The sequence below is a fragment of the Acomys russatus genome, chromosome 26 (assembly GCF_903995435.1).
Source record: "Acomys russatus chromosome 26, mAcoRus1.1, whole genome shotgun sequence".
Taxonomy (NCBI): domain Eukaryota; kingdom Metazoa; phylum Chordata; class Mammalia; order Rodentia; family Muridae; genus Acomys; species Acomys russatus.
Genome location: NC_067162.1, coordinates 32,156,791 through 32,177,414, shown reverse-complemented (window position 1 = coordinate 32,177,414; position 20,624 = coordinate 32,156,791). Strand labels below are relative to the sequence as shown.

Below are 20,624 nucleotides of genomic sequence, written 5' to 3'. Positions count from 1 at the left end.
GTACTGCTCTGGGACAAAGCCCTTGAAGTGGTCTCTAGGTCCTCCTCTCATGCCCTGCCCTTTCTTAGGGTCTCTGCAGCTCTGTGCCGCAACCTCAGGCTCTTTCCGCTCTACCACTTACCTGTCAGGAAAGACACTTTGGTCAGTATCTCCTTGTGTGCTCTGTCTAGCTGTCTCCCTCTTTCTCTATCCCCTTCATTCTTCCCTGTAAAAGGAACTGTAACTCTCGTTTCAGTTGCTGTCTCAGTCGGCTAACCTAGGCCTATCCCTGGAAGCTTCTAGCCTCTACAATCTAACCTTGGCCTTTAGAATGTTTGCAGCCTCTGAGACTTACTGCTTAATAAGCTCACCCTTTCTTGTTCTTACTGAGCTCTGCGCTGGCTGGTTCAACTCAGCTGTTCTGCCTTAAACTCCTCTCCCGGCTGATTTACTCAACCTGGCTTCTCTCTCAGCCCCTGCAATGCTCTGCTTGGCCTCTAACTGACTCCAGCAACGTTTTCTAACCCTCTGGCTGCGTCTACACTCAACCTCTCTCTGCACTGCCCTTTAAGCAGCTTCCCTTTCCTCTCTCTTCTTGTAAGAGCGGGACATATACTATTCTGTCTTCTCTGATTTGTCACTTTCTTTTTCTGCCACTCAATTAAACATCACTTTCAAACATGGGTGCCTCCTCCTCTTTTTTTTTTTTTTTTTTTTCTGAGACAGGGTTTCTCTGTGTAGCCCTGGCTGTCTTGGACTCGACTTGTAGACCAGGCTGGCCTTGAACTCACAGAGATCCGCCTGCCTCTGCTTCCCAAGTTCTGGGAATACAGGCGTGTGCCACTGTGCCCAGCATATTTGGGTGCCTCCTTCTACAAATTAGCTTCTATCTTCACTGTTTGGGATTAAAGGCATGTATCACCATGCTTGGACGTAAAAAAAAAAGAATTTTTTTTAAACCTGACTCTTTCTCTAAACCAGGCTGGCCTTGAACTCAGATCTGTTTGCCTCTGTCTCCTGAATTAAAGGCATGTTTGTATTCCAGCCAGATCACACAGACCTAGAAGATCTCTGAATGTGATCTCTTGCCAGAACAACCATGTTCTGAATTAAAATTCCTCCATAATTCCATGAACTTCTCTCTGATCTCCTGACCTCTACCTCCTACGCTAGGATTACAGGCATGTGCTACCATACATGACTATCTCTTATTTTTGACCATTTGTGCTTTTATTAAAATAAATGTATTATTGATTTAGCAGATTTTCAGGAAGAATGGAATAAATACACAATTTACATGTTTACCTAGAAATCCTCCACTATGGTGAATATCAGACTTTTTTTAAAGACGTGTGTGTGTGTGTGTGTGTGTACACAAGTGTGTACACTTGAGTACATGCACAAGGCACATACCTATGAGTGTTTCTGGAGGCCAGAAGAGGGCTCTGGATGCCCTGGAGCTGGAGTTAGAGATAGCTGTGAGCCACCTGAACTAAGAGCAACAAGCACTCTCAGCTGAGCCATGTCTCTAGTTCCAGAATGCCAAATTTCTTTTTTTAGTAATTTATTTATTATTATGTTATGTACATTGGTGTTTTGACTGCATGTATGTCTGTATGAGGGTGTCAGATCCCCTGGAACTGGAGTTACAGACAGTTGTGAGCCACCATATGGCGCTGAGAGTTGAACCCAGGCCCTCTGGAAGAGCACTTAGTGCTCTTAAGTGCTGAGCCATCTCTCCAGCCTAGAATGTTAAACTTCTAAGCTGGATATTTCAACCATTTATTTCCCATAAAATCTTGTACAGAGTTTTAATCTTTAAGAGCAGAGTAGTGTTTGAGGGCCCAGGCAGCCTGTTTACTTTGGCTCCATGGAGCACTATATTAAAAACAAAGGCTTCCCTGGGCCCACCTGGAGCGTCTGGTTTTACTCAAACCCTCCACCTCATGTACCATTCCCTGCACACCCACATGCACATTGGCACCTCCACTGATGCCACCCTCCTGCTGCATGTAACCCTAGGCCTTCTACAGTGTCTGTAAGGCTCATCTAACGCCGACATTCTACAGCAAACCTCTGCCTGGCTCTGCTCTGAGCACCGCTAAAGACTGACCAAAGAGCACACGATGCATCATCGTTGGCTGCCAGGTCTGACACTTGGTGTTCCAGAAGAAAAGGACTGGGCTGTATATATGTTGCCATGGATTTGCTATAATAGGGTGAACATGATAAAGTGAGTCCTTTGACGTTGATATGTTTGTGATCATATCTCACACTACCCTAGGCAGAGAATTCTCTTTGACTGTGTCAATGTTTACACTCTTTCTGGGTTTCCTACTATACAAGGAAATAAGAGCCCCTCACTTAAAATTCTGTGCTGGGTATCAAGACGGGCATCTTCCAGGAGAACGTTGAAAACTGTCCTGAAGAGCTAGGGTGTGGCTAGGTTGGCAAAGGGCTTGCCTAGCGTACAAGAGGGTCCTGGGTCCCATTCCTACACTGCATAAACCAGGTGAGATGGTACACACTGGTAATCTCAGCATTTGGAAATAAAAACAGGAAGATCAGCAGTTGGAGGTCAGCCTTGGCTGTATAGCAACCTTATGTCACCCTGGGCTACATGAGAGTCTGTCTCAAAAAAAAAAAAAAAAATCTAGTAACAACGACGCCATCCTAGAAAGAAAAAAGCTTGACTGGTGTCCCATCTTCATACCTAGTGAGCAGTCAGCCCCTCGCCATCCTTAGAAACCCACTTTACTTCAGCTCCACTCAAATGTGTCAGTGTCTACACATCCACTTGGAGCGGAGACGCAAGCCTGTTATCTCAGCACCTGGGAGGCAGAGGCTGGTGGATCTCTTGAGACTGACAATGTCTATACGTCCTATTGACCAGAGGGTTCGGAGGCAGCAACAGCACACTCTACAGCATTCCTGATCTAAAGTTCAAATGTGTGAGTCAAAGTGTTCACTCAAGGCCTGACGTGTGACACAGTTAAAGAAGTGCAAACCCTGACTGGTGTTGGATGATATGGAGCAATCCTGCCAGGACAAAGCTCCCTCTCCCCAGAACCGACAGTGCTGGTGACAGTGCCCTAAACAGAAGGACTGTTACCAGGTGAGCAAGCCTAAAGTTTTCCATTTGCTAGAAAGGTAGATCTTTTATGGAATTTCTGTTCATCAGGAACCTCCTTAATCCTCCAGGAAACTCCTTAAGCTTCCCCCACCATCAACTACAAGCACACCTAGTTCTGGATGATAGGGACAGTCTGTCACTCAGACCCCCACCCTGCTGGCTGTCATATAACATTGGCTTGTATTTCCACCATTTCCCTCTTCTCTCTGCTTCCTGCCGTCTCTAGATGGCCTTGGCACTGTGATCCCAAATCAATCTCTCTTTTTGTTCACGGTGGTCTAGTTCTGTAGTTCTGACACACCATCGCTTATACTAACAACATGACAGTTTTACTGTAGTGACTCTTTGTTCTCTCAAGACTAGATCTCATTACGTAGCCCTGACTGTCCTGAAACTCACTATGTAGACAGGTTGACTTCACAGGGATCCACTTTCTTCTGCCTCCCATGTGCTGGGAATAGAGGCTGGTTAATGGCATATTCTAGAAGTGTGTACTGAAATATGAATAAATGATAATGTAAAGGATCTGCCTCCAAATAACCTAAACCAAGACAAGCAATGAAGGTGGATGAAGGTGTCAGATCACAGACTGGAAATGTTTATAAAGCAAGTGTTTAAAACCGTCTGGGGGCCATACAGTCTGTGTTGTAGTCACTTGATTGTGTCACTGAAGAATGACTGCAGCCATTAAAAACAAAATGAATGCAGCCCCCAGGAGACTGAGGCAAAGAATCACTGTGGGTTCAAGGACAGCTTGGGCTACTTAGTGAGGCAAAGTGAGTCCCAAAACAGCCTAGGCTTCAGAGTGAGAAGCCTGTCTCAAAAAACAAAAACACCTCCCCCCCCAAAAAAACAAAACAAAAAACCCAAACCAACTGGGCCAAATATGGCAGGACGTGCCTTTAATCCTAGCACTCTGGATTCCAGCCTGCTACATACAAGCTCTAGGCCAGCCAGGGCTACACAGAGAGAGCCTGTCTCAAAAACAAGACAAAATACCAACAGACCAACCACAACAAGCCTTCCCATAATCTTAGAGTGGCTCAGAGGTACAGCACTGCCTACCATGCTGACCACACCCAAGGCTCTGGGTGTGATTCCTGTAACACTGAAAGGAAAGAGAAAAGAAAAGAGAGAAAACAGAGTGGCTAGCAAATGAATGGCCATGTTCCAAGAAAGTTTTATTTATAAAGATGGGTGGAGGGCTGGATTTCGTCCACTTGCTGTTAGACCGTACCAAGCCCTGGTACAGATAAAACAAAACTGGCTGTGAGTATGAAGGCTCGCTCAGTAGACTAGTCTCTCTATGTATACCTGAAAATGTCCACCATAGTATAACATTTTCCATCATTTCCAGAATCAAATGTGGAAATTGGCTGGGCAGTGGTGGCGCACTCCTTTAATCCCAGCACTCGCGAGGCAGAGGCAGGCAGATCACTGTGAGTTTGAGGCCAGCCTGGTCTACAAAGTGAGTCCAGGACAGTCAAAGCTAACACAGAGAAACCCTGTCTTAAAAAACCAAAAAGTGGAAATTGAAGGGGGAAAACACTTTAAGAATCTAATATTTAACATTAGCAGCCTTCACTTCATTTCAAGTCCAAGGAGAAAGAGTGAGCACTAAAGATGACAAATGAGGAGCACCACTCCCAGGCAAGCAAGGAAGGAAGAGGAAAACCGGACACCCTGCTGGAAAGTGGAGCAACGGCAGCAGCACATCTGTGGAGATCTGTGGAGCCAGGCGGTGAGGTGGGATTTGCCTGGCACTTACCTGACAGCTGAAATCAACACAGCACAGGGGCTCTTCCCAGAGCCCCCACAGCCATCACCGTTTCCCTGGGTAAGCTGGGGGAACAACGTCATTCATGGCTGCCTCTGCCTCCCAAGTGCTGGGATTAAAGGCGTGTGCCACCAACACCCAGCCCTTGGGCGAGTCTTTCTTGAGAGCAGAATGTATTCCCTTTTTTAAGTTCTCAAGACCAGAAGACACATGTGGAAGGAACTTTCCATCCCTGGCAGACAGGAAGTCAAACTCCTTTTCTTTTTGGACTTGGACGGTCTTCCCCCACTTGGAAGTCTCTCTCAGCCTTTGGTTTTGGAGAAGTCTACTGTGCTCGAGCACAGTGGATTAGGAGCGCCCGCTTTGTGGGGCAAGCTATACAGGGAAATGTAGCAACTCTCTTTTTCTTTGTACATGCATATATATGTTGCATTTGTGTACAAGTTCTTATGTATGATTGTGTACATGTGCATGAAGGTCAGAGGTTGACACTGGCATCTTCCCCTATTGCTCTCTGTGGCTTTTTAAACTGCTGTTGAGATGTGAACTCAGATCTTTGCATGGCAGTACTTAACCAATGGGTCCATCTCCCCAGCAGTTAGTCCTGTTTCTCTGTCTGTCTTTAAAGATTTGTATTTATGTTATATGTATGTGTGTGGGTATGTGCACATGTATGGCTGCCCCAGAGGCTAAAAGAGGGAATCAGATCCCCTAGAGCTGGAGTTACAGGTGCTTAGGGGCCACCTGACATGGGTGCTGGGATCTGAACCCAGGTCCTCTGGAAGAGCAGTCAGTGCTCTTAATCTCTGAGCACTTTCCCAGCTTCCATCTCTCTTTCTTTTTTTTTTTTTTTGGTTTTTCGAGACAGGGTTTCTCTGTGTAGCCCTGGCTGTCCTGGATTCACTTTGTAGACCAGGCTGGCCTCGAACTCACAGTGATCTGCCTGTCTCTGCCTCCCGAGTGCTGGGATTAAAGGTGTGCGCCACCATGCCCGGCTCCATCTCTCTTTCTTAATCACCCTGTACCCTATTTAACTCCAGAAACCCTCAAAACATTACAGTATCCCCCAAGAATGAGGGCTGAATAAGGTGACTGGGGAGGAAAAGTCATCAAGAGACTCAGAGTAACTGTCAGCTGCCTTTGAAGTCAGAAACTGAGGTGCCAATTCTCACAGGAGTGTCTCCTCATAGAAAGCTAAGGCCGAGGAGGCTTCCTCGGCCCTCTGGTCCCTAGGACTGCAGTGTCCTGTCAACAACCAGTAATAAAGCCTTGCCCATGATTTGGGGCCAATGATGCATGTGGAGGAAAGGACAGGTGGGAGCCGGGGCGACTGGAAGGAAGGGAAAGCCAGCAAAGAGAAGACAGGGTACAGTCAAGACAGCGTGCACGGGTGGCATGGTAGAGATGCCCGATCATTCTAGAGTCTCAGGTCTTACCCTGGAGGAAGAGGCCGCTCCCAGGTGGTGGTCTTGGTATTGTGGTCAACATAATAGATGCGCCCGTTGGGTAGCTCTCTCTGTTCCCATCTGGAAAACAAAGCCAAAGGGAGGTGTGACCCTTCAGCTGAAAGGTACTGTCCTAGTTAGGAGTTAAGTCTTTAACCGTAGCTGGGCTCAGAAGAAAAACACCAAAGATGACATTCAAGGTCAGCCCAGTATCACATCAACTCTGTGCTACTGCTGGAACCCTCTTGACAAACTACAGCAGAGATCACTGGAAATTCCCCTAAGCACCATAAGCCTGGGTTCCGTGAGTTTTTTCCTTCTTTTCTTTATTTAAAAAGGTTTGTTTGTTTATGTATTATGTATACAGTGCTCTGCCTGCATGGACACCTGCAGGCCAGAAGAGGGCACAAGACCACATTACAGATGGTTGTGAGCCACCATGTGGTTGCTGGGAATTGAGCTCAGGACCTCTGGAAGAGCAGCCAGTGCTCTTAACCTCTAAGCCATCTCTCTAGCCTTTCCCTTCTTTTCTTAAAGATGTATCTTTAATTATGTGTGTGTTTGTGTGAGGGTACATGTATGTGAGTGTAAGTGTCCAGGAAAGCTAGGGCTGTAGGCAGTGGTAAGCCACCCAACCTGGGGGCGGTCCTAAGGTTCCCTGGAAGAGCAGCATGTGCTCCTCACCACAGACAGGCCATCTCTCCAGCTGCTGCATGGATTTTTCAAATCAGTGCTTCTTGAGTTTCAAAAATCCCTTAAGAATATGATAAAGGGGCTGGAGAGATGGCTAGGAGGTTAAGAGCGTGACCTACTCTTCCAAAGGTCCTGAGTTCAATTCCCAGCAACCACATGGTGGTTCATAATCATCAATAATGAGATCTGCTGCCCTCTTCTGTAAAGCAATCATATGCAATAAATAAAGTAAATAAATCCTAAAAAAAAAAAAAAAAAAAATACAATAAAGAGGGCTGGAGAGATGGCTCAGCAGTTAAGAACACTGGCTATTCTTCCAAAGGACCCAGGTTCAATTCCCAGTACCCACATGGTAGCTCACAACTGTATGTAATTCTGTACCAGGGACCTGATACCCTCACACAGTCATACATGCAGGCAGAACACCATTATACATAAAATAAAAATAAATTAATTTTTAAAAATACGATGGAATTTGAGAATGTTTTCCTTCTAAAATGAACTTCTTAAAAATATTTGCATCCAATCTTTGGGTTTCATGGTTTCTGCAAAAGTTTAGTCATGGACTCACTTCTGCCTTTTAAGCTGCCATAATCTGCTAACATTAAAAAAAGAAAAGTGGCGGGGGGCGGGGGGAAGCCTGTATCATACAGCTGGAGGGATGGCTCAGTAGTTAAAAGTGCTGGCTGTTCTTCCAGAGGACCCATGTTTGATTACCAGCACCCACTCACATGCTTACAAATGTCTTTAACTCCAGTCCCAGGGTATCTGAAACCTACTTCTGGCCTCTGAGGACTCATATGTGTGGTGCACAGACTTACACTCAGGAAATAAATAAATAAATAAATAAAAACAAAAAACAACAACAACAACAACACAAAAAACAAGCTCAAAGACAAAAACCTCAAAAAATTATGTCACTAGCCCTGTTCTCCTAGCATTGTACATATTTATGATGAAATCTTATTTATTTATCTATCTATTTATTTTGAGACAGGATCTCACTATATAGCCAGCAATGGCATTTATTTCTAAACTGTACGATACATTAGCAAAGACTCTTTGGAATGGATTTACATGAACCCAGGAACAGATCGCTGTAGAAGGAATCGCTTGTGTACTATATGGATACAATACCTGTCAATTAAAAATACCTATGACAGTCGGGCAGTAGTGGCGCACGCCTTTAATCCCAGCATTTGGGTGGCAGAGGCAGGTGGATCATTGTGAGTTCAAGGCCAGCCTGGTCTACAAAGTGAGTCTAGGACAGCCAAGGCTACACAGAGAAACCCTGTCTCGGAAAAAAAACAAAAACAAAAATAAAAATAAAAATAAAAAAATACATATGACTTATTACTGAAGCAGAAAATAGGTGGGACATCTGGCAGGTAGAAGGGATACTGGGATAGAGCCAGGCATGAGAGATTCTAGCTGGCAAGATATGAGAACAGATGCATGGTACTGATGTGACAGGATGTATATTAGAATAAATGGATTATTTTAAGTTATGGGATAGTCAGAGAAGAGCCTATTTATGTGACCTAAGTATTTGTAAAATAATAATTGAATCTTATGAGTCATTATTCCGGGAGCTAAGAGACAGGAGGACAAACCACTTACAACAGAGTGTACTGTTGTCTGACAGCTGAGGTCCAGTCTGTGTAAGCTAGTATAAGACTGGGATGCTGAAAAGCCAAGGGTGGTAGTGCTCTCCATTAATCCTACTTGGGAGGCAGAGGCAGGCGGATCACTGAGTTCAAGGCCAGCCTGGTCTACAAAGCGAGTCCAGAACAGCCAAGGCTACACAAAGAGACCCTGTCTCGAAAAAACAAAACAAAACAAAACAAAAAAAGACTGGATGCTGAGGTGGCTCCTTTGTGCTAATGAAAGAAAGACAGGGCAATGGCTGACTCAGATCCAGCCAACTCAAGCAGCACAAATACCGCCAAGGACTACCATCCCAACCCTCCTGGTACCCACACTGTCTGGCAAAGACCATACTTGTCCAGAATATAGTAACCTATACAAAGGACACAGTTTTGACCCCAGGCTATTTCATGAAGGATATAACAGTCCCACCAGTTACCCTGATTTCATTTCCTTCTACTTTGGGATACTGCCTGGTCTTTTAGGAGGAAGTTGACTATAGTCTGTGCTTGTTTTGTTTTTGTTTTTGTTTGTGTGTGTGTGTGTGTGTGTGTGTGTGTGTGTGTGTGTATAACTGTTGTGTGTAGCTAGTCTTAGCTACTTTGTGGGTTCTTATTTTTCCCAACCTCTATCCTCCCAATTTCACCCCCTATCATTAGATAGGAGAGAAAGAAGGCTATAAGGGAGAGAGATCCCTGAATCTAATTTCTTTTCTTTTCTTTCTTCTTTGACCATGACTACTAACAAACCACAGTCAAAACCCCTGAAAAACCAACAGCCACCACCCCCACCTATGGGGCGTTAGCATTTATACACCCTCTGAAGTCTCCAGAATTCAAAGCATCACATGCTTGCAGAAAAGTATCCGCAGCTGGCAAAACCACACCTCTGCTAGAGTATGAGACAAATCACAGTCAGCTGTTCCAAACCAGTCCCATATCACCACACCTGCGATTAAAACAAACACATGTCCTTATAATATTTCTGGGTTTTGTTTTGTTTTTGTTTTTGGTGTTCTGCCTGCATATGTGCCTACAGGTCAGAAGAAATCACCAGATCTCATTATAGATGGTTGTGAGCCACCAAGTGGTTGCTGGGAATTGAACTTAGGACCTTTGGAAGAGCAGCCAAGGCTCTTAACCTCTGAGCCATCTCTCCAGCCCTATTTCTGTACTTTTAAAAGAAACCAAAATTCCAGAATTCTCAATACAGTTGTGTGCCTGTATGAATATACAATGAGTGTGCAGATGTGTGTGTGTCACAGCATGCATGTGAGGGTCAGAACATAACTCTATGGAGCTGGTTCTCTCCTTCCACCTTTACATGGGATCTGGGGATTGAACTCAAGTCATGAGGTTTGTGAAGCCAGTGCTTCAAGACTGAGCCATCTCACTGACTCTGTCTGCAATGCTTGTTTGAAAATAGGAATTTGTAGGGCTGGAGAGATGGCTCAGCGATTAAGAGCAGCACTGTCTGCTCTTGGTAGTCGGGCAAATGTCTAGCGTGTGTAAGGCCCTAGGACCCATTTTTAGCGCTGTAAAAACATAAAGGGGCAGGAGGCGTGGCAAACGAGAAAAAAATAAAAAAATCATAAGAACAGGTCAAGACCTATTGACAGTGGTCTCCTCATTTTCCAAAACTGTCCACAATAATTTGGTGGGGTGTCCACACTCTGTTTTTTGAAACGGTCTTGCTATGCAGCCTATACTGGCTTTAAACTCCCCATCCTCCGCCCTTAGCCTCCTGAGTACTGGGATTTAGAGTGATGCATTACCAAATCCATCTGGAATACCTTTCTTTAAAAGAGAAAATACCTGCTGTAGCAATTGGAGACTTAACCAACAAACAAAACCCCAAACATATTTTTCTTTTATTCTTAAAAACACTTTCAGTGGCGCACGCCTTTAATCCCAGCACTTGGGAGGCTGAGGCAGGTGGATCGCTGTGAGTTTGAGGCCAGCCTGGTCTACAAAGTGAGTCCAGGACAGGCAAGACTACACAGAGAGACCCTGTCTTGAAAAAAACAAAACAAAAAGCAAAACAACAACAAAAAATCCTTTCAGTATATGACTCATCTCATATACAGTTTCCATTTTAACTTTCATTCGTTTCATTTGAACAAAGGAAACGGCTTTACTATGCCTTGCCTAATATTCTAATTTGATGTAGGAGAATGCTTCAACTTCCGAGCAATGAATGGCTTTAATCCACATGGCGGTATTGAACTGCCAAGATGCAAACTGTGCTAACCCCTTCCCTGCAGCCACAGCTCTGGTGGCTTTTGTAGCACGCAGGCCTAGGTGGGCTCTGCCCTTCCATCTTTGATCACAGCTGATCCTCAGAATGACAGATGCTCTTTCAGGGACTGCTATTGTCCAGCCGTGCTCTGTGTCCTTATGAACCCTCTCAACTGATTCAGCCCGGAAAACGGTTAGCGGAGGAACAAGACCTTCCTCCCACTGCCTTGTTACTATCTACAGTTTTCCTTTTAAAATTGGCCTCCTGCTCAGATTAAATGACTGTGTGGGTCTTCCCGACCCCGACCTGCCTTGCTTCCCTTTCTTTGAGAACTCTCACTCTTCCTTTACCTGCACAGCTATTCATGAGTCACACAGATCCCGTCCCTCATTCACTCAGCGCAGTGGGTCACTTCTGTCACCAGTCAAACAAGCCTCCTGCTTCTGCCGGCCCACATAGATTAAGCCTCCCGACTATCTTGGCTTGGTCTCCTCATGCCAAGAAAATGATACTGGCTTTGACTTTTTGTCAGCATATCCCTGCCAGGGGTTAAGTTTCTGTCCCTTCTAAGCATCTTCCTCATACTGAGATGAAAGGCCTTTTCAATCCACTGCCGTGGGTCTCGCTCAGCGCTGCATCCGGGTCAAGTAGGTTCCATCTACCCAACTGAATAGCTTTCTTTGATGCTTTCAGAAACAGTGTTCAAAGCAGCGTCACTACCCAACACATTGCTCCCTGGCCCTCAGTGAGTGACACCTGGCTGAACACAGGCAACACCAGGCCTTGTTTCTGAAAAGACTTAAGGAGCAGTTTCCAATTTCATTTAGTCTTAAGGTCAATTTTCTTTTACCAAAACAACCTTCACTCCTTTATTCTGGTGTATGCCTCCCGCCCTCTACTCCAGTCTCCCCAGGATCACCACACCAAAGAGCTTGGAGCCCAAGACAAACAGACCCTCAACCCCATTGTTAGGATGGTGTCCATTAACTCTCTGCCCTGTTGTCTAAAAGGTCACCTTCAGCTTGGCGTGCTGCACACGTGGGTCCCAGCACTGGAGGAAAAGACTTCAAGACAGCCTGAGTCAGCAGACTCCATCAACGCCTCTCGGTTAGTACAGTGCTTACTCAGCGTGCATAATGTCCTAGGCTTGCTCTCAACACCATACAGAAATTCTCCCCAAAAGTAAAATCATCAGGAAATGAGTTATCCACTAACTGCCATTACAGGCCTGATGCACATGTTTCTTAGTCAGATTCTGTGTTTGGACAGAATCTCAGTTTCACCAGAAATAGGATAAATCTAGGAATGTGGTGATACTGGCAAGGAGTTCAGGTAAGTACCAGGGTTTCTTCCTCAATGACCTTTATAACATTACACAAGTAACTGCCCACAATGCAGCCTTAGAAGAGTCTTGACTATTTGAACTCACTGATGTGCTTATTTTATCAACCAGGCACTGGGAAGGTGACGGGATGGGCACTGGGAAGGTGACGGAGGGCTGGAAGGCGGGATGGGCACTGGGAAGGTGACGGGATGGGCACTGGGAAGGTGACGGGATGGGCACTGGGAAGGTGACGGGATGGGCACTGGGAAGGTGACGGGATGGGCACTGGGAAGGTGACGGGATGGGCACTGGACAGAGGAAAGGAGTTGATACCAGATGGATATGATCAAAGCATATTGTGTAACTTATATAGACTTTTCAAAGAATAAATTAAAGTGCAATTAACAAAAAATAAACAAAACCGTAAGGCTGACATGGTGATATGTACGCATTTGTAATTTCTGTACTCCGGAGGCCAAAGCAGGAAGATCCTGAGTTCAAAGCCAACCCAGACTACCTAGTGCAGTGCTCCTAAGCCTTCCAATGCTGCGACCCTCTAATACAGTTCCTCATGGTGGGGTGGTGACCCCTGACCAAAAAAGGATTTTTGTAGTTACTTCATAACTGTAAGTTTTGTTATTTTTATGACGTGTAATGTAAAAGTAAGATAGGACCCTGTCTCCTACATCCTGAGTTCAAAGCCAGCCTGAGATACAGGAAACCTCTTTTTTTTTTTTTTTTTTTTTTTAAATCAAATCAAAACAAAACAAACAAAGCCATGGCACACAGAACCTTGGGCATCATAAAGAAAGGATTTCTGATTTAGTTAGTTAGCTAGTTATTCGAGACAGGGTTTCTTTGTGTGTAGGCTTGGCTATCCTGGACTCACTTTGTAGACCAGTCTGGCCTCACGGCGATCCACCTGTCTCTGCCTCCGAGTGCTGGGATTAAAGGTGTGTGCCACCACGCCTGGCAAGAAAGGATTTCTTGCTACCACTTAAACTGAAATGAAACATTGGAAGAATATATTCGAAGTATTTTTGTTGTCCCAAAGTTGCCTACGTAGAATTTCAACTTGCTACTATTTAAACACAGAAACAAACAGAAAAGACATAAGATTCATGTTTTTGTTGGGCCTAGTAGGGTACAACTGAACGAGGAAGCTGAGGCCGGAGGATCAAAAATTCAAGGCCAGCCTAACCTATATAACAAGACCCAGTCTCAAAAACAGAGACTGAAAGAGAGAGAAGGGAAGGAGGCAGGCAGACCGACTCAGGGTCTCCCATTTATGCTCCTACAACATTATGCCTCTGCACCAAGTCTTACCAACTCTTTCTGGAAGCTGTGGACACTTTCAGGAGGAAACAAAATATTTTCTTCCTCTGTAGGAATGTTTTCAAAGTCAGAAATCTGAATACACTGCGCTCTAACCCCTTAATACCGGTTCCTGGGCAACCTAGTACCTTCACACATGTTCCTGAGCAACCTAGTACCTCCTTATGGGTTCCTGGGCAACTTCGCACCTTCATACATGTTCCTGGGCAACCTTGCACCTTCATACATGTTCCTGGGCAACCTTGCACCTTCATGCATGTTCCTGGGCAACCTTGCACCTTCATGCATGTTCCTGGGCAACCTAGCACCTTCATACATGTTCCTGGGCAACCTTGCACCTTCATGCATGTTCCTGGGCAACCTTGCACCTTCATGCATGTTCCTGGGCAACCTTGCACCTTCATGCATGTTCCTGGGCAACCTAGCACCTTCATACATGTTCCTGAGCAATCTAACCCCTTCATACAGGTTCTGGCTTCAATGTGTCTTTTCTCAACAGAGCAGGGACTGTGTTCAGCTCCTTCCTTCTCCCGGGACCTTTCCTGAATTCTGAACTACACTCCAGGCTAAGCACGCTAACTTCCTTTTAATAACTACCAACAGCGCTTTATGTCCCCTAAGCTCAGGATGTCAGAGCAGCCGCTACTGAGTTTCCTGAATTAAGTCTGTTTTCTTTTCCTCTTCAACCATCCCATGTTCTCTGCCTTGGGGAAATCCCCAAACGGAATCTGGCAACATTCAAATATAAGCTTTTAATGGGAAATCAAGACAAGTCTCAGAAATAGTCTCTATAAAACACACACACACACACACACACACACACACACACACACACACTTTTATATGGAAGGTTGGCAACATACAATGTTAAAAATACTAGTTGAAGGCAAAAATGAGTATTTTCTTTCTAAAAGCAATTAGGCAACTTGATCGATAACCCTTTCTATCCAAATCCCCTATAAACTAACAACTTCTTCAGCACACAGCCCACAGAAACAATTATGTGTCAGAGACGTAGCTATAAGATCACCTTTCTGGCTCATCACAGCAGGGGCAGAGACCCCCAGTGGTCCCAGATGGTGCAATGAGAAATGCTAGTTCCATAACAGGGCCATTCCAGTCTCAAAGCAAACTGGAAATGAGTACTAAGTGATTCAATGTTTGCAACATACGGGATGGAAAAGCTAGCTAATAAATAACATGTTTGAGATAACTAAAGCTGATTTAAGTAGCAGAGGTTGGAGAGGTTGGTGTGGGTGTCAGCTACTGCGCTTGATTTTGATCCTGGGACCCAAACGGCAGAAGGAAGGAACCAACTCCTGGGAGTAGTCCTCGCATCTCCACACGTATATGCACACAAAAATATAATAAAAATTTAACTACATAAATATAATTAATTAAATCTAAATTGCCATTGTATGATTAACATGCTAAGAAAAAGACAGCTAAACATTGACACGCCAACTTTTATAAGTTATATGATAATTTTTTAATGAAACAGCATGTGTATCAACAATAGGGCTGGAGAGATGGCTTAGTGGTTGAGAACACGTCCTGCTCTTCCTGAAGATCCAAGTTTGGTTCCCAGCATCCCTGCCAGTGGCTCACAACCACTCCAGCTCCAGGAAATCCAAAGTCTCTGGCTCCTTCAGGCACCTCACTCAGGAGCACACATACACACATAATTTAAAATTTAAAATAAAGACAACAAACTGAGGAATCTGCATGTGTAAGAACATTACAACATCAGAACAAGCAGGAACACTAAATGATCACACACATGTCTAAACACATGCTTGTATCACTTGCATGCATATCATTTTTAATTTTTAAAAAGTTGTCTTATGTGTGTTTGTATGAATGTTCTGCATGTATGTATGTGCATCACATGCATGGCTGGCGCCATGAAGATCAGAAGAGGGCACCAAATATCATTGTGGATGGTTGTGAGCTACCATGTGGGTTGCTGGGAGTTGAACTCACGATCTCTAGGAAGAGCAGTCAGTGCCCTCAACCTCTGAGCCATCTCTCCAGCCCGAGAAACCCTATCTTAAAACACGAAAATCAAAACAACAACAGCAACAAAAACCCCATGAAGTCACATCTGTAATCCCCAGTACTCAGGAGGAAGAGTTCAAGTCACACTTCTAGGCTATAGAACAAGTTCTAGCTCAGCTTAAGCTACATGAGATCCTGTCACAAACAAACAAAGCTTACAGATTAAAGAGAAAAAGACAGAGATGGAGCAACGGCTTAGCAGTTAAGAGCACTTGCTGCTTTTGTAGAGGGCCTGGGGTCAGATTCCTAGTACTCACATGGTAGTTCACAACTGTCCATAACTCCAGTTTGAGTTCTATCTACTGCCCTTTCCTGACCTCCATGGCAACAGACACATATGTAGCACACATACATACATATAGGCAAAAGATTCACACACAAAATTAAAATAAATCTTTTTACAAAATATTTATTTATTATTATGCATACAGTGCTGAAAAGGGCATCAGATCACATTATAGATGGTTGTCAGCCACCATGTCGTTGCTGGGAATTGAACTCATGACCTCTAGAAGAGCAACCAGTGCTCTTAACCACTGAGCCATCTCTCCAGCCCCAAAATAAATCTTTTTTAAAAACAGAGAAACACAAATAGCCAAATAGAAAAGTAAAACAAAAATTACACCAACAAGACAATTAATTTTAAAGAAGTAAAATATTAAAAAGTTTCAACGATGATCAAAGAAACTAAAATTCAAATCACAAAAAGATGCCAATCAAGCCCCTCAGACTGGCCCAAATGAAAAGGAGCCAACAATGTGAGTTTTAGCAGAGCTGCTTATGGGCGCCCAAACAGGAGTGGCTCCCAAGGGACAAAGTGGCTCCACAGGGATCCAAGGAAGCGATGTGGGAGGGGTTTCCCGTTAAGCTGCCGGTCTATGGGCAGCAATGCCCCTTCCAGAAGGAGATTTGTGTTTCTTGTTGTTTCGGTGTGTCTGCTTTCATAGGTGAGGTGGAATTTCACTCCAGTTTGTCCCTGACCTTGTGTGTACACCAAGCTAGCCTCCCACTTCCTGTCCTCTTGGCTGTGCTTCCTGAATGCTGGAGTTACAGATATGCACTACCATGCCTGGCAAAACACTCTTAACTGGGCATTGCTTTCCCTCCTTTTCTTAAGGTAGTGCTGGGAAGCGAACCCAGAGCCTTATGTATGTCAGGCAAGTGCTTTACCACCGCACCGCATGTCCAGCCCGTCCCAGGACAGTTCTTACAGAAGTATACAAAAAGACGTGCACAGAAGGCCTCACTGCAGGCTGCAGAGAACAAGAGACAGCGTAAGTCTGTACTATTCATACACCAGAAACCCACGGGCTTGCTCATGTGGATGTGACCACATCCCAGGCATCCCTGTACCCAGCTCTGTGTCAGAGAAGGGCACACAACAAGACTTTCAAAAGTACTTAAGGCTTCAAGGTAATTGGGGGTGGGGTGCTAGCATTATGTATTTATTCATTTGCGTGGTGGGGAACTTCATGGCGCTTGTGTGGAAGTCAGAGGACACCTTGTGGGAGTTTGAGCTCTCCTTCCATCCTTCAGGTTCCAGGGACCAAACTCAGGTGGCCAGGCTTGGTGCTGGGCACCTTTACCAACTAAGGCATCCCACCGGCCTCCTATTTTTTATCTGCACACTTCTAATAGCTTAAAAAGTACAGCACAAACTGCCACACTCCTCAAGCCTGGTAGGTCTGTGTTTATCCTGTGGTGACGTCAGTCATGCCAGGTGAATTGTTTAAGGTGTTCTCCTTTGCAGTGTGAAGCAAAAGTAGCTAACTCATATTGCAGTAAAGAATGAACAAAAATGATCTCTGGGTTACTCTCAGAAATCCCCAACTCAGTGCGAAAGTTCATACCATCTGGACTACCATTAATGGTCTGGAAAATGACACAAAGTGTATTAAACTGTCAATGCTCAAGTCTAGAAAGGTCTTCGATACTGCTGCTGCTATGTCCTGGCTGTATCCCACACCCCTCCCACCTGCTAATCAAGGATCTTGTTTGATTTTGCTTTGTTGTTGTTTTGTGGGTTTTGTTTTTTAGATTTTTGAAAGAGTCTTTCACACTGTAGCCTAGGCTGGCCTCAAACTCAAAAATCCCCCCATCTCAGTTTCTCTAAATGCTGGGACTGTGAGGCACCATACTTAGCTCCATGGTCTTTCGTAAGATCCAAATGTGCATTAGAATAAGAAGGACGAGTCCGAATGCAGTCACTCCTCCACGCACACTTGCCACTCCCTCCATCCGCCTCTGCCCCGGAAGATGCGCACAATGACAAAATGGGCACAACACTCCTTCTTCTTGAGGAGCTCTCAAGAAAGTAGAGAAAAATGGACTGCTGATTATGTCATCATACTGTAGACACAGGAAGAAGAGACCACAGCTCGATGAGCCCCTGGTCACCATAGAGCCTTTTGGAAGAAAGATGGAACATGCACTACTTGAGTTACTTAAGCATGGAATAATCTTTTTGTTTGTTGTTTGGGGTTTTTCTTTGTTGTTGTTTTTGGTTTTTCAAGACAGGGTTTCTCTGTGTAGCCTTGGCTGTTCTGGACTCGCTTTGTAGACCAGGCTGGCTTCGAATTCACAGTGATCCGCCTGCCTCTGCCTCCCAAGTGCTGGGATTAAAGGTGTGCGCCACCATGTCCAGCTATGAAATAATCTTTTTAAGGTCAAGAACAAAACCATATTCCACAATAACACAAGCTTGGGAAAAGGCACAGTCTCCCAACATAATCCTTTAATCCTAAACTACTCAAAATGTGGTCCATGATCCAAACTGTTAACAGTCCTGTCCCCAGAAACAGAGAGGTTTCTTAGCTTTTAGAAACTTCCGTCTTTGACACTGCCCCAGCATCTGGATATGTAAGTGATCTCTTGAACAGAAGGTAAAACAAAAGTGAACATCTAGAAATAAATTAACATCAACCCCCAAAAGGCATGTTCTCCATTTATAGAGCACTTTGGTTAAAGCCAAAATCAAGTTTGGAGTGACAGTCAATGGCCCAGGCTGGTTTGTAACTCAGCAGAGATGCTCCGGATTCTCCCATCTTCTTGAGTGTCTCCCAAGGCTGTCTCAAGGTCCCCAAGGTCTACCTAGAGAATCCTTTGGGTCTCCAGCACAGAGCATGGGGACAGGGCAGATGGCAAATGGGAAAGGATTAGAAAACACTCCATTACTTCTACTCTCAGGCAGGAAACAGGGCAGCCAACGGCTCTGGGAGAAGAGGGATGGTGCGAAATGGCAGAGCTGAGGTAAGCTGGCGGTCCAAACACAACGTCCTCTCTTATGTAAGAAACCACAGCCGTGTGCGAGCTGCCAGGGTAAAATAATGCGCCTCTGTGTGAGGGACTCAGGGAGCTGAGAGACTGGGGCGTGAAGGGGGTTGTGAAAGCCATGTACACATGGTCTGTTCATGAGTAGCTAGTCTCCAAAATGGGCTCTGACACTGAGAAAAACCAGACACAGGACCAACTGACCAAAGCAGCCACTTCCCACCCCCTGCCTGGACCACTGCCTCGCATGTGCCCACCACTCCTCCTTTCTATAGACACTTACAACCTGGAAACTCCACACCCTTCCAGTAGCTTCTTTGGGACTAATTAGGCTAAAAGCTTGGGCAGGGGACCGACGGGACCGACTTCCAGACAGGGAGAGCAAAATAGAAGGAGGAATGTTGTATTTGGCCATAAGCAGCCTGGGCTTCAGAAGCTCTCAGCCTGGAAGCACACAGATGTGTGCGACCAGCTTTTCCTGCTGTAAATTTCAGAAGACCAATGTGGCAACTCTTAGAGTCTCCAGTGAATCTTTCCTATCGCTCAGCAGAGGAGATGAAGGGTCTGAGAAGATAAAGTTGGAGACAGAGTCACCCCAAGGCCCACACATGGCTCAAAAATGCTTTAGTCAAGGAGTAGCAACCAGTAATGAGGAGCCTTTGTGGATGACGATGAGTGCTCTGATCTGTGACAGACACACTAAACAGAAACCCAGGCAACCCAGAGAACAAAGGAAAATATAATATCCTGTCGTAAATACTCTTTCTTTAAAGAGTGAGAGAGGCAGAGAACAATCATCCAGGTGAAAAAAGAAAGAAAGGGAATGGGGGAGTGGAGAGGCAGCATTAGATGCACTCACTGCATGTAGGTCCTGGGCCTACTGTGTGCCAAGCTCCTGGTCACCTACAGCCCACAATGACAGGGCCTGAACAAGCAATGGAGCCTGGGAAAAGATATGGCTGTACATGTGGACATCTAACCTTGTCCACCAGGGATCAATCAGGGAGGGTCAGTCCCTTTCTGAGGATTGTCATTAGCCTGAAACCTAAGGAATTAAGGGTCAAGACGCTGAGGAAGCTTTGAGAGAGAACCACCATGAGGGGGATCCTCAGTCTGGAGAGGGTAGTGTGTGCGTCAAACAAAGGAATTTATTACAACTAGAGCTTACAGTGCGGGACAGTGGCTTCCACGCAGGGCTGAGGGCTAGAGGAGCCCCAATTGTTGGAGATTTTCAGCCGACTTGAGGATTTGGAAATTTATCCCTAAAGGCAATAGGAGGCCATTGTGCATTCCAGGTGGGAAAAGTCATGCTCAAAGTTTTATTTTAAAAGGTTAGAGGTTAAGGCTGGGCGGTGATGGCACATGCCTTTAATCCCAGCATTTGGGAGGCAAAGGCAGGTGGATCACTGTGAATTCGAGGCCAGCTTGGTCTACAAAGTGAGTCCAGGACAGTCAGGCTACACAGAGAGACTCTGTCTCAGGGAAGAAAAAAAAAAAAGTTAAAGAAAGATGGGTGGGGAAAAAAAGAAGAGAAAAGAAAGAAAGATGGATGGTCTGGTGGTCACCCAGGCCATTGGTAGACCATTTTCAGGACAGGTTAGGATGGATCAGAGGACAGTTCAGTTTTAGATTAAGATACAGAATGAGTCTAGCCAGCCAAGGCTACACAGAGAAACCCTGTCTCAAAAGACCAAAAAACAAACAAAAACAAAACAGAGAGTTGGT

General features: G+C 45.1%; 1 protein-coding gene across 2 annotated transcripts in view; it reads right to left on the bottom strand.

The window, feature by feature from the left end:
* Positions 1-20,624, bottom strand: part of Wwp2 (WW domain containing E3 ubiquitin protein ligase 2) — a 110,948-nt gene that overhangs the window by 19,249 nt on the left and 71,075 nt on the right. For both annotated transcript variants that reach the window (XM_051169239.1, XM_051169238.1), the window contains exon 8: positions 6,326-6,415. In XM_051169239.1, the coding sequence (XP_051025196.1) occupies positions 6,326-6,415 (90 nt within the window). The remainder of the gene's footprint in view (positions 1-6,325; positions 6,416-20,624) is intronic.